Source organism: Rattus norvegicus, chromosome 2 (assembly GCF_021556685.1).
Source record: "Rattus norvegicus strain SHRSP/BbbUtx chromosome 2, alternate assembly SHRSP_T2T, whole genome shotgun sequence".
In the NCBI taxonomy this organism is placed as follows: Eukaryota; Metazoa; Chordata; class Mammalia; order Rodentia; family Muridae; genus Rattus; species Rattus norvegicus.
The window spans coordinates 62029606-62045527 of NC_141535.1; the positions used below are offsets into that span (position 1 = coordinate 62029606).

At 42.5% G+C, this 15922-nt stretch overlaps 1 protein-coding gene across 2 annotated transcripts in view; it reads left to right on the top strand.

The window, feature by feature from the left end:
* The window catches only part of Adamts12 (ADAM metallopeptidase with thrombospondin type 1 motif, 12), a 307826-nt gene that overhangs the window by 215400 nt on the left and 76504 nt on the right, over positions 1-15922 (top strand). For both annotated transcript variants that reach the window (NM_001106420.4, XM_087618470.1), the window contains 3 exon segments: positions 1778-1898; positions 12473-12717; positions 13638-13776. In NM_001106420.4, the coding sequence (NP_001099890.2) occupies positions 1778-1898; positions 12473-12717; positions 13638-13776 (505 nt within the window).

A 15922-nucleotide genomic window follows, 5' to 3' on the forward strand; every position in this document is an offset into this window, starting at 1 on the left:
TGGTTTTTAAAAAATTATTTATTTTATTTATTTATATCCCAAATATTGCCCCCTCCCAGCCCCCCCTCCCAGAGTCCTTCACTTCATCCCTCCTCCCCTTCACCACTGAGAGGTGAAGTCCCCCTCACCCTTCCCTAGGCCATCAAGTCTTTCCAGGATTAGGCACATCTCTCTCCCACGGAGGTCTTCCACTACTGCATATGTGCTAGGGGCCTTGGACCAGCCCATGTATGCTCTTTGGTTGGTGCCTCAGTCTCTAGGAACTCTGAGGGGGTCTGGATCGGTTGATACTGTTGTTCTCCCTGTGGGGTTGTGTTCCCTTCAGCTCCTTCGATCCTTCCCCTAACTCTTCTATAGAGGTCCCTGACCTCAGTCCAATGGTTAGCTGCAAGTACCTGCTTCTGTCTCAGTCAGCTATTGGTAGAGCCTCTCAGAGGACAGCTGTGCTATGCTCCTGTTTGCAAGCATAACATGGCATGAGTAATAGGGTTGGGGTTTGGTGCCCACCCACAGGATGGATCCCAAGTTGGGCACATCACAGGTTGGCCATTCCTTCCATCTTCGTCCATGTTTGTCCCTGAATTTCTCTTAGACGGGAACCATTTGAGTCAAAAATTTTGAAGGTGGGTTGGGTGTCTGGGTTGGGGCTCATTACAGGTCTAGGTGCGATTTCTGGGTTTGGCTTTGTCGGGTGGATATTTTGTTCCTTGACTTCTGTTCCTCTATGGATTTTCAGAGAATATGATGGCTATGTGTTGCTTGTTTTTCTGGCCTGTTCAGCTGGTGTGTTTAAAGGGAGTACCTTCTTGTGTTGGAGGCTAGGATACTAGGATGAGTTCTGGAAAGGAAGTTTGGAAAATGGCTCTGGGACCAGAGAGGAAAGGGAGATCATAGCAGGTTTCTAGCTACAGGGCTGGACATGAGCCTGGGGAGATTGGATCTCAGGAGCAGTAGAAGAGTTGAGGGCCTACCTTCAGCCTACTTGTTGTCCTGGAGCAACCCTTGGGTTACCAGAAAGTTGGTGTCTGAGGCAAAGCAACAAGTTTGGAAAGGGGGGTTAGCATAGGATGGTCTGTGGGATCCACAGGAGTTGTGGATAGGCTGCGGCTGATGTTTTGTTTTAGCACTGGTGCCTAAACCTGGAAATTGTCCCAAGGGGCAGAGGGAAAAAGGGAGAAGGTCTTTGGGTACTCCACTTAGTTTTCTGGCAAACAGGCATGCCCTGTGGTTAACAAGGGTACCTGCTAGAGTTGGGGTTGGGACACAGCAACAAGTGAGAAGAGGGAGGTTAGGAGGGAATAGTCTGTGGGATCCACAGGTGGTGTGGTCAGGGCTCATTAATGCCTATAGCTGGTGTTCTGTTGCAGCCCTAAGGATGAGACTGGGAGATGGCATCTCGGGGGAACAGAGAGAGAGGAGAGTTCCAGAAGTAGTTTTCTGGTAGATGTGGCCTCTAGGTATTAGAGTTAATTATCCTAGAGATGAAGTAAAGAATATAAGGTGTGCACAGGTTATATGCAAACATTATGCCCTTTATCTAAAGCATCTGAGTATCTAAAAGTGTTTATTGTCCTGAAGTAATTCTCCCATGGCTGAGGAGGGATGATTTTATTTCTTGTATCAATCATAGGGTGCTTTGGTAATCCCTGTGCTTGTCACCAGGACAAGGAAACAAACACTCAGACTATGAGTAATAAAGTGGGAAAGAAGTCACAGGTAGAGGCAGGTATAATGTCTTCTAGCTATGTCATTCATCCCAGTCTGGTCTTCCTTGCAGAGGGTTGGCTGTGACTATGAGATTGATTCCAATGCTACAGAGGATCGCTGTGGCGTGTGCCTTGGAGATGGCTCTGCCTGCCAGACTGTGAAGAAGGTGTTTAGACAGAAGGAAGGATCCGGTAAGAGACAACCCCAAGTAACTGAAGTATCAAGGGACACTGGAGAAACAAACAAACAAGCAAATAAACAAACAAAAAACAAACAAACAAAATTAATTTTCTTGTTTTAAAAGTATCTTGTAAAAATTCAAGGAATCAGTTCCCTTTGGTAGTTAGAGGGACTACTGTTACTAAAAAAATACAGGGAAGTGTCACACTAATCTAAAAAGGCTGGTGGCTGTTAAGAGTAGTCCTTAGGAGGGCATTCTACTTGAGAACACACATCATAAGAGGAACAGGATAAAGACAATGACACTGAAATACACCAAGAACCAGGGAGAGATAAGTTCACATACACAGAAGATGGCGGCTCTGTGTATGAGGACAGAGAAGCCAGCAATATGGGGGAAGGCAGAAGTACTGAGGTGTACCTTCAAGGTCAAAGGAGAGGCAAGACAGAGTTGTTCACATCTGTAGCCTGTGCACCCAACACAGTGGTCTCTTACGAGTCTCAGGAGGGCTCTTCTACCTAACATCCTGCCTTTACCCATGTTTCACTATTCCTTTCCTGTATTCAGAGTTCTTTGTGCAGTCCTTTGAACTACCAGTGAGCTAGGAGAGTGTGGTGAGACTCTACGCGACTTTAAAACCACCTATGACCATGAAGGTTTACCTCTGTCAGCAGGAATCCTCATGATAACTGCGTACCAGTCATGATCTCTAGCTTCTAAAGTCCTAAGTTAAGATGAAGATAACTCGGGGTTATTTAATTAAGCCTCTGCAGATAGACTCTGGAACAAGAATTCAGATATAAATAATTATTTAGGGGATAGGAGAATCGGGGAACATCAGGGAAGGGAAGGCCCTCCAAAGAAGGGACAGGTCACCAAGCTGTGCTCAGACATAGTACATGGCACATTTGCCTTTCCCACCTGTAGAGTGTTGAAGTGGATGATTCACGGATCAGGGTGTGGTGGTGGGAATTAATTCTCAGGGTTTTGGATCCACATCCTGGATAAGAAAGAAGCATTGTCAGCTGCCTAAAAGTAATATCAGAATTGGAAATGATAGTCAACGTCAGATATAAAAGGAGATTGGTTTCTAGGTCCTAAACATCAACCCCCCCCCATCTTGTATATGTAAACTACTCAGGATGAAGTGCTTAAATGTGATCCCAAGAGAACTGAGTGTTTTCTTCAGTTGATTACATGAACCATTGCCCCATAGTAAACATAGTAGCAGATAGTCCAAATTCGCCTAAGTTCTATTCTTATTTTTTCAATTTTGACTGTTGACCTATTAATGTCAAATTGTAAAATGATTCTTTCCCTCCCTTTAAGTATTACCATGGGTAGACTGCACCTCCTGTCTTCGCTGATAGCTTTATATAATGAAACACATCTTTTTAATTACTTGCTGGGGGTGCAAATGATAATCCAGTATGTGTTAAAGTTATAATTAAGCTCATGTGGTGGCAGTATTTTTTTATCTAAACAAAGGCATTTTGTAGATATTTTCTATTATTTAGAAATGGTCTTATTAACCTAAACTATAAAAACTCAAACTAAAATCATGTTTCTTTTAACATCAGGTTCATTTCTCCATAAAGATCTGTAGCTTTGGTCTTGGCTATGCTATGGTCTCTTACCTGTCTCCCATCTCACATGATGACTTGAGTTGTCATTCTTAAACTTTCTCTATTTAATCTTCTAATATACTAGTGAATTAGACTTCTTCCGCTGTTGCTTTATTGTATTGTTTGTTTTTCTTCTTCCCTAGTCTCTTGGAGATGACAAAGGGGTAAGGGGCAGCAATAGATTGGCCTGTCCTCCTGGCCACATGTTATCGCTGAGCATTTGATATCTCTCTGAGCCTGTGTGTTAAGTTCTCTCTCTTCCATTTGTTGCTTGAAATGCTTGGGGGGTATTTGGCGCCCTTGAATCAGTGGCAGCTTCACAGTGCCTGGTCCTACGGGTTTCTCATAGACTTGCTCCCCAGTGCACCGGGAATGTACACTGAGTGTCTCTCTGGACTGCAGCATGCAGTGAAAAGGTCCAAGCCCACAAACCATAGGATACTTAACAAACCCCATCTTTGCTATATGATTAATGAAGTTTGGCACAGGGGGCAAAAGGATATTGCCTACCACTCTTCCACCATGAAGATGAAACAAGAGTATCTGCAAAAGAGTAGTAAAATATATTTACATTGAATTGGTGCAGGGGATTCATGGGGCATTCAAAGTTAGAGAGGAAGCCACATTTATTAGATAGTTCTCTGAATTTATTCTCCAGGCATCCTGTGCTGCTGCCACATCTCGCCTTATGTTTTGTTCTTTAACTTAATGTAATTATTAGCTAGGAACAAAATTGTCTTTTGGTTTTTGTCTCTACCTGGCTCAACTCCAGATGACCACGAGCTGTATCTGGAGTATGTATTTGCCAAGTGCTCATAGGAATTTAGGTGAAATGAGGCTTTTTCTTTCTTAAGAATGATCCCAAACCCTTTTGCTAATAGAGAACTGCAACCAATTGCCTGTTCTAAGTTAGAGCCCACCCCCCCACCCCCACAATTGCTTTGATTTCTTAACTCTTTTGAAAGAAAACGACTCTTTCGGGTATTGGTCACTTCAGTGCTTTTCTTTTACTCACAGTTCTTCTTAAAGAATTATTTTAAACATATTTCAATTAAAATGTAGTCTCCGATTAAAATGTTTGTGATAGTCAGACCCAATCCTTCTTTCTCCACACTCTTCTTCCTCAATGGGGAAGTAGCTGCTGTTACTACCTTCAGCTGTGGAGGCCTGAAATCTTGGCCAACTTCTTTTGTCTGTTGTTAAAGAAAGAGAAAGGATGATGCAGAATTAGTATGGTTCAGGAGACAAGAAATGGGGTTGGGATCTTGACCACCATTAGCCTCAAGGAAGCCATCCCCCAAACCTCAACTTCTGAAGTCCCTACTCACCTGAGTGATATTTTTTTCTCTTTGTAGTCCTGATATCCTGAGGGCTGACTATATATGAGGATATCTTTGTACTTGAAGTTGCAGAATCTCTAAGAAAAAGTGGCCATATCTGTTACCTCCTTAGAATGACATTCCAACAACCAAATACTTATCTATCTCTGTGCAAAGATATCTTATTCAGTAGATGTGTGCCATGTACCAGATGATACCATCTTGACCTCAACTTCATGCCAGACTTGGGGTACATAAGGCCCCTCTTCTTATAACACCTCATAGTACCTCCATTGTTCATGGCAAAGGAAAAGCATTAACATGGTGAGGTAGCACTGTGATTGCAGTTATTAGACATATCTGAAATTGGAAGCTCTGCCAGAGCATGACAAATACAGAAGCAATAGTTGCTCACAGACAACTATTGAACTGAGAACAGGGTCCCCAATGGAGGAGTGAGAGAAAGGATTGAAGGAGTTGAAGGGGTTTACAAACCCATAATAACAATACCAATCAACCAGAGCTCCAGGGTCTAAACCACCATCCAAATAGTACACATGAACAGAGCCATGATTCCAGTTGCATATGTAGCAGAGGATGGCCTTGTTGGGCACCAGAAGGAGGAGAAGCCGTTGGTCCTGCCAAGGCTGGACTCCCCAGTGTAGGAGAATGTCAGGGAAGGAAAGCAGGAAAGGGTGGGTGATTGGGTGGGGAAACACCCTCATAGAAACGGGGGGGGGAGTAGGGGGTTTATGGACAGGAAACTGGGAAAGGAGATAACATTTGAAATGTAAATTTAAAAAAATATATCCAATAAGAAAAAATAAGTATCTGGAATTAGAAGATTTCACCTGGGGCAAAATCTTAGATATTACATCCAGATATTAAAATTGCCTGACTTTTTCATTCATTTACTTATTAACTGAGAAACAACTGAGTATGTGCTGAAGAATAATAAATATAACTTTGACTCAGCTACCATCCCTGTTTTCTATCAGTGAGGAAACAGGGAAAGGATGCTGCTCTGGCATTTGACCTGTAGATACAAATTAAACAGAATTTCTGCTTCAAAAGGAAGTTGATGGACCATTAAGCTGGGTTCCCCCCCCCAAAGTTGTTCCAGGCTAATATTCATCATAAAAATTTACAGCCTAATAAAAAACAAAAGATTTATTTTCACCTTTTGGTTGTGTGTGTGTGTGTGTGTGTGTGTGTGTGTGTGTGTGTGTGTGTGTGTGTAGGTCTGAGTGCCATGCCCACAAAGGCTGAAAGAGGGTTTCAGGGAACTAAACTCAAGCCTTCTTTTTTTTTAATTCTGGAAATATGTATTTTATTAGATAGTTATCAGATAGTATACAAGCTAGCCAAGATATAATATAGATTTTAAGCCTTTCTTTTTTTTTCTCTTAGATAATACATTTTTAAATTGGTTTCTGTAATTTATTTTTTTCTCCATCTTTATTAACTTGGGTATTTCTTATTTACATTTCAATTGTTATTCCCTTTCCTGGTTTCCAGCCCAACATCCCCCTAACCCCTTCCCCACCCCTGCTGTATGGGTGTTCCCCTCCCCATCCTCCCCCTGTTACCACCCTCCCCCCAACAATCACATTCACTGGGGGTTCAGTCTTAGCAGGACCCAGGGCTTCCCCTTCCACTGGTGCTCTTACTAGGATATTCATTGCTACCTATGAGGTCAGAGTCCAGGGTCAGTCCATGTACAGTCTTTGGGTAGTGGCTTAGTCCCTGGAAGCTCTGGTTGCTTGGCATTGTTGTTCATATGGGCTCTCGAGTCCCTTCAAGCTCTTCCAGTTCTTTCTCTGATTCCTTCAACGGGGGTCCTGTTCTCGTTCACTAATTTGCGGCTGGCATTTGCCTATGTATTTGCTGTATTCTGGCTGTGTCTCTCAGGAGCGATCTACATCCAGTTCCTGTCGGCCTGCACTTCTTTGCTTCATCCATCTTATCTAGTTTGGTGACTGTATATGTATGGGCCACATGTGGGGCAGGCTCTGAATGGGTGTTCCTTCAGTCTCTGTTTTAATCTTTGCCTCCCTATTCCCTGCCAAGGGTATTCTTCTTCCCCTTTTAAAGAAGGACTGAAGCATTCGCATTTTCGTCATCCTTCTTGAGTTTCATGTGTTCTGTGGCATCTAGGGTAATTCAAGCATTTGGGCTAATAGCCACTTATCAATGAGTGCATACCATTTATGTCTTTCTGTGATTGGGTTACCTCACTCAGGATGATATTTTCCAGTTCCAACCATTTGCCTACGAATTTCATAAACTCGTTGTTTTTGATAGCTGAGTAATATTCCATTGTGTAGATGTACCACATTTTCTGTATCCATTCCTCTGTTGAAGGGCATCTGGGTTCTTTCCAGCTTCTGGCTATTATAAATAAGGCTGCTATGAACATAGTGGAGCATGTGTCTTTGTTATATGTTGGGGTATCTTTTGGGTATATGCCCAAGAGAGGTATAGCTGGGTCCTCAGGCAGTTCAATGTCCAATTTTCTGAGGAACCTCCAGACTGATTTCCAGAATGGTTGTACCAGTCTGCAATCCCACCAACAATGGAGGAGTGTTCTTCTTTCTCCACATCCTCGCCAGCATTTGCTGTCACCTGAGTTTTTGATCTTAGCCATTCTCACTGGTGTGAGGTGAAATCTCAGGGTTGTTTTGATTTGCATTTCCCTTATAACTAAAGATGTTGAACATTTCTTTAGGTGTTTCTCAGCCATTCAGCATTCCTCAGCTGTGAATTCTTTGTTTAGCTCTGAACCCCATTTTTAATAGGGTTATTTGTCACCCTGCAGTCTAACTTCTTGAGTTCTTTGTATATTTTGGATATAAGGCCTCTATCAGTTGTAGGATTGGTAAAGATCTTTTCCCAATATGTTTTTTGTCACTTTGTCCTAACAACAGTATCCTTTGCCTTACAGAAGCTTTGCAGTTTTATGAGATCCCATTTGTCGATTCTTGATCTTAGAGCATAAGCCATTGGTGTTTTGTTCAGGAAACTTTTTCCAGTGCCCATGTGTTCGAGATGCTTCCCCACTTTTTCTTCTATTAGTTTGAGTGTATCTGGTTTGATGTGGAGGTCCTTGATCCACTTGGACTTAAGCTTTGTACAGGGTGATAAGCATGGATTGATCTGCATTCTTCTACATGCTGACCTCCAGTTGAACCAGCACCATTTGCTGAAAATGCTATCTTTTTTCCATTGGATGGTTTTGGCTCCTTTGTCAAAAATCAAGTGCCCATAGATGTGTGGGTTCATTTCTGGGTCTTCAATTCTATTCCATTGGTCTATCTGTCTGTCTCTGTACCAATACCATGCAGTTTTTATCACTATTGCTCTGTAATACTGCTTGAAACTCAAGGCTTCTTGAAAGGCAGTACTTTTAACCACTAAACCATATCCCCAACCTCATCATCAATTTTCATTCCCTTAGACCCTATGGAGTCCAGCTTCCTCAGCCTTGATTTGTTTCTACTGCTTAAGCTTTTTGATGTTGGGTTCTTCTTCTCCTTTGTCTTTGAACTCTGCTCTCTTTTCTACCATGTTTACTATCCTTGACTTCTTAAAATCATTGTTCTTGATTGTTTCTCTCCCCTTCTTTAGCTTCTCTACACTTCTGTTCCAAGCTGCAGCCACTTAAGTTCTGGCCTTGCTTATATTTGCGTTCTTTGTCTTGTTGCTGGGAATGAGGGGCCACCATCGCTGAGCACCCCAAGACTTTCATATAGCTAAATGAGTCACTTAACTCAGTGCCTACAAGATTGGCCTTGACTCTTGCCTCCTTCATTTAATCGTAATCACTGTGCTCTTAGATTTGCATCTTAACTTTTTGAACTAGACCAGGAACCCTAAAATGAATATTTAATTACATACACATACACATTCAATATATAAACTTAGTAGATTTGTTGTTACATATAGTAACATTATACAACTCAGAGCACAATATTTAAATTAACTGAGTTTTCTCTGATGAATACACACCATTTATAATATCATTTGGATAAAAAATTTGGAAAATAAAAACAATAAATCTGCAATTTAGAAAATAGAAAAGAGACAAAGGAAGCCCCCTATAGAAATTCTTGATGCTGGCATTTATATGTTTAGAATGATAGATTCTTGGCATATAATAGCATCTTCCTGAAATTTGTGTGTACCTGGCAGCCCAGATCCCACCAGCTGCCATCAGCCTCACCAGCTCCCACCAGCTCCCACCAGCCTCCCACCAGACCCCACCTACTACTAGACATATGCTTGGTTTTCACAGAAATCTCTCACTAGTCTCTGTCACCCATCTGATTGGTTGGAAGTGAAGTATACATTAGAGATAGACAACACAGCTCATGCTGTTGCTATCTGCCCAATTCTGCAGCAGTGTTTATTCTGAAGATTTGAATGAGGGGAGCCCTGCAAGTACATCCATTGTGCAGGCATAAGGAGAAAGGATGTAGCGGTTTAGGAATAAGTAACATGCCTATTGAGGGTTGGGGGGATACTTTTAGTAAGAAATCACATTGCTTTAAGGGTTAAAGTTACTTGACTGCTATACCACAATGTTCACTGTCTTTGCTTTGACATAGAACAGAGACAGTTGTATAATTTTGAATGGGTAAAATATTACAAGATCAACATCTTAGCAAGTCTATGTCTCTAAAAACAGAATTGTTTGCTATAGATTAACTCAGTGTTACCAGCCATAACATTAATTCAAATTAAGGGAATAAAGGCCTGGAGAATGAATTGCAAGTAGATAGAATTGCATGAGAAAACATTCCAGTGGAGATATGAGGGAATGTAACTGTCTTAGAACCAAAGGACCCAAGGGGACTAGACATAGTCATCCTACACTGTTGCTTCCCCCAGGAAGCCTTAGGTTAGTTTGAAAGGGGAGAGTAGTTAGACACTCCAGAATATTCATATCCAGGCTAAAATACTTCCAGGGCTAAATACTACTCTAACCCTTTGCCCTAAAAGTAAGAACAAGAAGGTACTATCCATTTGTGACCCTTCCTTCCTCCTAGCTTCTAGTAAGGTACTTGTGATGTCTTGCTATGTATTAGGAGAATGTCACACTTTTGAAATAATGAAGACTAGCGCTCCAAATCTAGGGCAGAGCAAGCTTTTAGGAACATTGATTTTTCTGAAGTTCCTCCTCACCCTGCAACTCATGTGAAACACAGAACTGTATCTGAGCCAGACACTTGCATGCCACTGCTCTCAGGTGAGGTGACAGAAGATGCGTCTAAAAACTTAACTGTTCCCTCAGGAAGCTCCTCACATATGTTGTGAGTATCAAGCCTTCAGTGAGTGTCATACTAGTTACCACTAGCAGACACCATCAATCTTATGAAAGACAGGCAAACCACTGTAGAGGGTTCACCGAGGTTCAGTCATGTGGCCTCTTTATGAGCACCTGTTTATTAGAAATGCCAATGACCAGGGACCAAGCAGGCCAGTAGATCAACTCCCCCTCCTGCAAAAACAGGTCAGTAAGATGACATATTAGATAAAAATATCTTCAGAAGTGTGGCTGATTTTCTGTCCTCTCCTCAACACTTTGAGTGTTGTAGGTGGGGATGTGATGGGCAGTTTCTCTGGGTGGTCTGCATGGATCCAGAGACTTCTTTCAGGTCAGATCATGTTTTCAGGTTTTCTCTAAGTTGAGGATGTTGACTATGGGAAAGGTGCAAGAAGATGTGTCCCCTACCAATTACTTTTCTCTTTCCAAACATTCCGAAGAAGCACAGATAATCACTACGTGTTTCTATTTGACATTTAGCGTTCCTCCAGTTTTAGTTTGTCTGTGATAGTTATTTACCATTTTGGAGATTTCACTTATGTGGAAAAATAAAAAAAAATCAAACTTAGAAAATAATTTCTGTACTTTCCTTTGTTATTTAAAGCCAGGAACAAAGGTGCTAGATGTAATATTAAATGCCATGTTTCTTCCTTGGTTGGTTCTGCAGTGAGAAGGCATGTAAGATCCTAAATCAGACAATGGTTGCAGAGAGCAATATCCCAAAGGCATTTTTCAAATTTTCATTAGTTCTAATTACATGTGATTAATTTTTTCCCAAATTAGTGGTATTAATGAGCTGTATCAGATAAATTCATGAAAGCCAAATGGAGTTGAACCAACTATTTTAAGACTCACATAGGTTTTGACTTACCAGAGTAAAGCAACATGGGCATGCTCAGATGACAGAGATGGGAATTATATTAGTCACAGCTTTCCATTATTGTTACAAACACCCAAGAGAAAACTACTTAAGGGGGTAGACACTTATTTTGGCTCACGGTTTTAGGGATTTCAGTTCATGCTTGTTCAGACTCTATTGTTTCTGGGCCCAGAGAAACATGCTACAGACATATGTTACATATGACAATCAGATTTTCAGAGTACTTCCCATGTAACCCACTAACTTACCTCATCCCATGTAACCTACTAACTCTTACAAGGCCCTTTTCACTACATCCCGATAATGGTATCAGATTAGGTAAGAGTTTTTAGGATCCAATAGCTTCCCTGAGCCTATGAGCTGATACTCAAACTCAAGCCCATAATACATGAGCCTGCACACCCGGGGGGGGGGGTGCACACATGGAAAATTAAGAGGGTTAAACATGCCTTAAAACCAACCTGTAAAAAAGGAAATTTTTGAATGGTGGGTCTGAAAGACTCCTCACCCACCATCCTTCAGTTCCTATCATTGTGCAGATGAGAGTCAAGGGAGGTAAACCAACTGTTGAAATTCAGAGCAATACCCAACTGGGATCCAAGGCCAACTTAGAGACCATTTTCCTTCCCTCCTATAAAGCCACAGTTCCTACGAAGCATGAGTGACATAGAAGCATAAAGAGCTCGTGGGCAGGGCCAACCACTGAGTGTCAGTTTCTCCCACCAGTGTGCCTCCCACCATGGCAACCATTAAGCAGGAGAAGATTGCAGCCGGAGTCAATCAATGCTTTAAAATAGATATGGGTTATCCAGAAGCCGGGAGGAGAGCCCTGAAAATAAGTCACAAATTTGTAATTTTGCAAAACACAGGAGGGAAGGAGGAGGGAAGGCTTCCGGCTGGACAGAACTGTGTGATGGTGTAAAAAGCGGGGCTCTGGACTGAGGTGTTCATCCTGGGCTGACTGAAGCAAGCCAGGTGGGCAATCAATGGAACTGAGGTCCCTTCCAGAAGGTCTGAATGAACAGCGGCTTGAATTAAATTATACGTAAGAAGCTGTTTTTGACATGATGTCAGTGATGAGGAAGAAAAGTCTGTGCGTTGCTTGGGAGAGGTAACCTGGTAACGTGAATAAGAAGGGAAGGGAGGGATGCCACGGGAAGCTAGGTTGGACTTCAGACATTTTGAACCATTCGCACAGATTCACACAAGGAAATCAATGCTGCCCGGGCCACAAGCCTTCCAAGTCCCACCTGGATCTACTCACCTGTCCTCATAGAGCCATTTACACAATAAGTTGTGAAGCTCTGGAGAATTCTGCCACTGACTAGTCTCACCACGGGCATGGAAGAACGGAGATGCTGAGGTGATGATAGCGGGCTGTGTTAGCTGAGAAGCCAGCACGCCTCCTTCATTACCGTCTCTTTTTGTCCTTAGGTTACATTGACATCGGACTTATTCCCAAAGGTGCAAGGGATATAAGAGTGATGGAAATCAAGGCAGCCGGCAATTTCCTGGCCATTAGGAGTGAAGATCCGGAAAAATATTACCTCAACGGAGGATTTATCATCCAGTGGAATGGAAACTATAAACTGGCAGGGACCGTCTTCCAGTATGACAGGAAAGGAGATCTGGAGAGACTTATGGCTCCAGGCCCCACCAACGAGTCAGTGTGGCTCCAGGTAATACGGAGGGGTAGGGAGCTGCTGGCCCTGTGCTTAGTACCATCCCCCTCTAACCGGACATTGATATTAGGACAGAGAGCCTGTGTGGTTTCTTCTTTGTTCTTTAGAACTCTCAGAGCCCCAGGAACAACATTTAGGACCTCAAAACCATCCACTGGGAGGTTTGAATGTAGTCCTCAGGGTGACGTACTCTTTATGTGTTTAGTGTGGCTTCCCAGCAGTGGTGACAAACTGAGGTGATATTGTGTGGTTGTCAGGAAACTAAAGCATTTACCCATTTCCACAAAGTTAGTAAGTACACAAGGCTCCTTTTAGCTGAACTCCACAGTGTAATGATCATCTGATTAAAATGTGCTATTTATTAAATGTCCATGGTATTTTAGCCAACAAACAACGGAAGGAGACTGTATAAATATAGAAAGCAAAAGTAGGTGTAGCTAGACAAAGACAGGTGAAGAACCTTTTAGTGGCATCCATTGTAACAAATATTTCTGTAACTACTTCTAAGTGAGAGGCATTCTGTATTGTTTTATGTACGTGTGCTCATGAATTTACGTACATGTATGTGCCGGTGTGAAAATATATATACCCAAACTCAGTGTCTGTTGGGATATTTTTCTCAGTTGCTTGCCTTATTTTATTTGACTTTTTTGGGACAGGTCTCTCACTAAGCCCGGAGCTTGCTGATTCAGTTAGACTAGCTTGCCAGCAAACCCCAGGGACCATCCTCCTGTCTCTGGTTCCCTAGTGCTAAGATTATAGGTGCATGCCCCATGCCTGCCTTTTTCCACAGGTGCACAGCAAGCGCTTTACCTTCTTATCCATCGCCCTACCCTCTGGGTATATTTTATAAATATCTGCGTTATAATCGATCCTCATGACAGACTTTAAAATTCAACTCCTCTCTCGAACTTTAGCTACTATTCCAGGTGACTAACCCCGGTATCAAGTATGAGTACACAGTCCGGAAAGATGGCCTTGACAATGATGTGGAGAAGTTGCTGTACTTCTGGCAATTTGGCCGCTGGACAGAGTGCAGTGTAACATGTGGAACAGGTGAGAAACAGCTGCTTCCGATTGGAAACCCCACCCCTGCCGCCCCTGAGCTTTGGAATAGGAGAAGGAGGTGATCTAAGCCAGTGTCTGTTCTGTATCTGCGGACCTTCAGTCATCCCAAGGGATCCCTTTAAACAGTGAGCGTGTAGGTGTGGCTTAAAGGAATAGGTGTTCTGCTTGCATCTCATTGGTCTGCTTTCATCACGTGGGTACCACTCCACTACCAAGGGAGACTGGAGCATAGGAAGGCAAGAGAGCACAGGCTTTGCCTAAATGATTCATGAAGTTTGCCAAGGCCCTTGAAGCCAGTGGGCAGGCCTCTTGGTATGTGGGGGGCTCGCTCATTTCAGTAGCTTTATTTTTTTTTAATGGATATATTTCTTTACTTACATTTCAAATGTTATTCCCTTTCCCGGTTTCCATAAGCACCCCCCATCCACACCCCCTCCCCCATACGGGAGTTCCCCCCATCCACCCTCCTTACCGACCCCCCCACATTCCCCTGCACAGAGGGTCCAACTTTGGCAGGACCAAGGGCTTGCCCTTCCACTGGTGCCCCAACAAGTCTATTCTCTACTATTTCAGTACCTTTAGAAATAATGTCATACACAGAAGTTTTATTTCTGAGCCAGTCTTTGGGACACACTTGAGTCTGTTCCGGAACTCCTTGCCTCTTTCCTGGATCTACTGCCTATGAAACCAGAGCGCCTGCATAGCAGACAGCCACGATGTGTAATGTAGCCAGGGGAATCAAAATGAAGGACAGCACGCACCAGAAAGTCATTCTTCTCCACGAACTTCCTTCTTAATGCTACTTGGCCTCTTCTCTTACTTCCCTACCCCAGGTACCAATCACAGAATACAGTTCGGAGTCGGAAATTGGGTTGTACATAATCTAGTTCCTAAACAATTCTGCTTTCCTTCGATTTAGCATGGAGAACTAGATATAGCTTTTAGTACTCATAAGAATAAAACGTTTATTTTTATATTGGTGAATATGGTGAATGCGCACATTTGTACAAGTGCCTGAAGAAGCCAGAGGTGTTGACTCGCTGGCCCTGGATCTGTAAAAGCGGATGTGAGCCGCCTCATACGGACGCAGAGAATTGAACTTGGCTTCTCTGCAAGCGCAGTACACAAGGCAGAGCCCTCTCTCTAGCCCCTAAAATGGTCATTTTTAAATATGTTTTGCTTGTATATATTTTATATGCATACATAATGTATTTTGATCATGCATGTGCACATATATAAGTTTTTTTAAACTACTAAAGTAGAACTCAATCTAGGCCAGAAGTGCAGTCTGGCTGATGGTACATAGGGGTTCACAGGCAATCCATCCTTGATTATCCTGGCTGTCTCTAGCATTGCACTGGCCTATGGTCCAATATGGGCCAGAATCCCAGAGATATTTTAGCAGGAGATAAATGGGGAGATAAAATATTTTCCCTGAGGATCATTCATAAGAAAAATGAAGTCACTGTGAATGTAGTTCCAAGGACATTTTCGACCTGTGATTCCCTCTTCTTGGCTCTCAGTAAAATTCATGTTTAAACTTTACACTTAAATTACTTGTCCCAGACCACACAGACTAAAACTTAGATAAGTGCTAGTTATCAGAGACTCCGCCAAAAAAGAGAGCAGCCTCCACCCTGTTGTGTTTCAAGATAAAGAGCTTAGGTATCGTACCTCGGTATCAGGTTTTGCGATGACCATAAAGTCACATCTGAAGGTAGGTAGGAAATAGAATATCCTTAACTGATGTCAATTAGACATTGGTTTTTTTTAAAGCTGGATCCTCCAGCACTGCCCTGCCTTAGTGGGATTTTCCCAGTCACCCAGTGCACACAGTGCAAAATGTAAGACAGAAGACAGAAAACTGAACCGTTCAACTATGTTATTATATTTAAGTGAATACTTTCTACATTATAAAAATATAGAGTAACATGAGAAAAGGAGAGAAAACACAAGGGACCATAAGGTGGAACGGGAAACTAAAAAACAAAACAAAAAAAAAACAAACAAACAAAAAAAAACGGGATGAGAGTGGGTACCACGGAAACCAGGGTACCCTAGCAGCATCCCTGAGGCCCCTTAAGTCGGTGCCTCCCAAGTGAAAACAGTGGGTAGTTAACATTGAACAATGTTT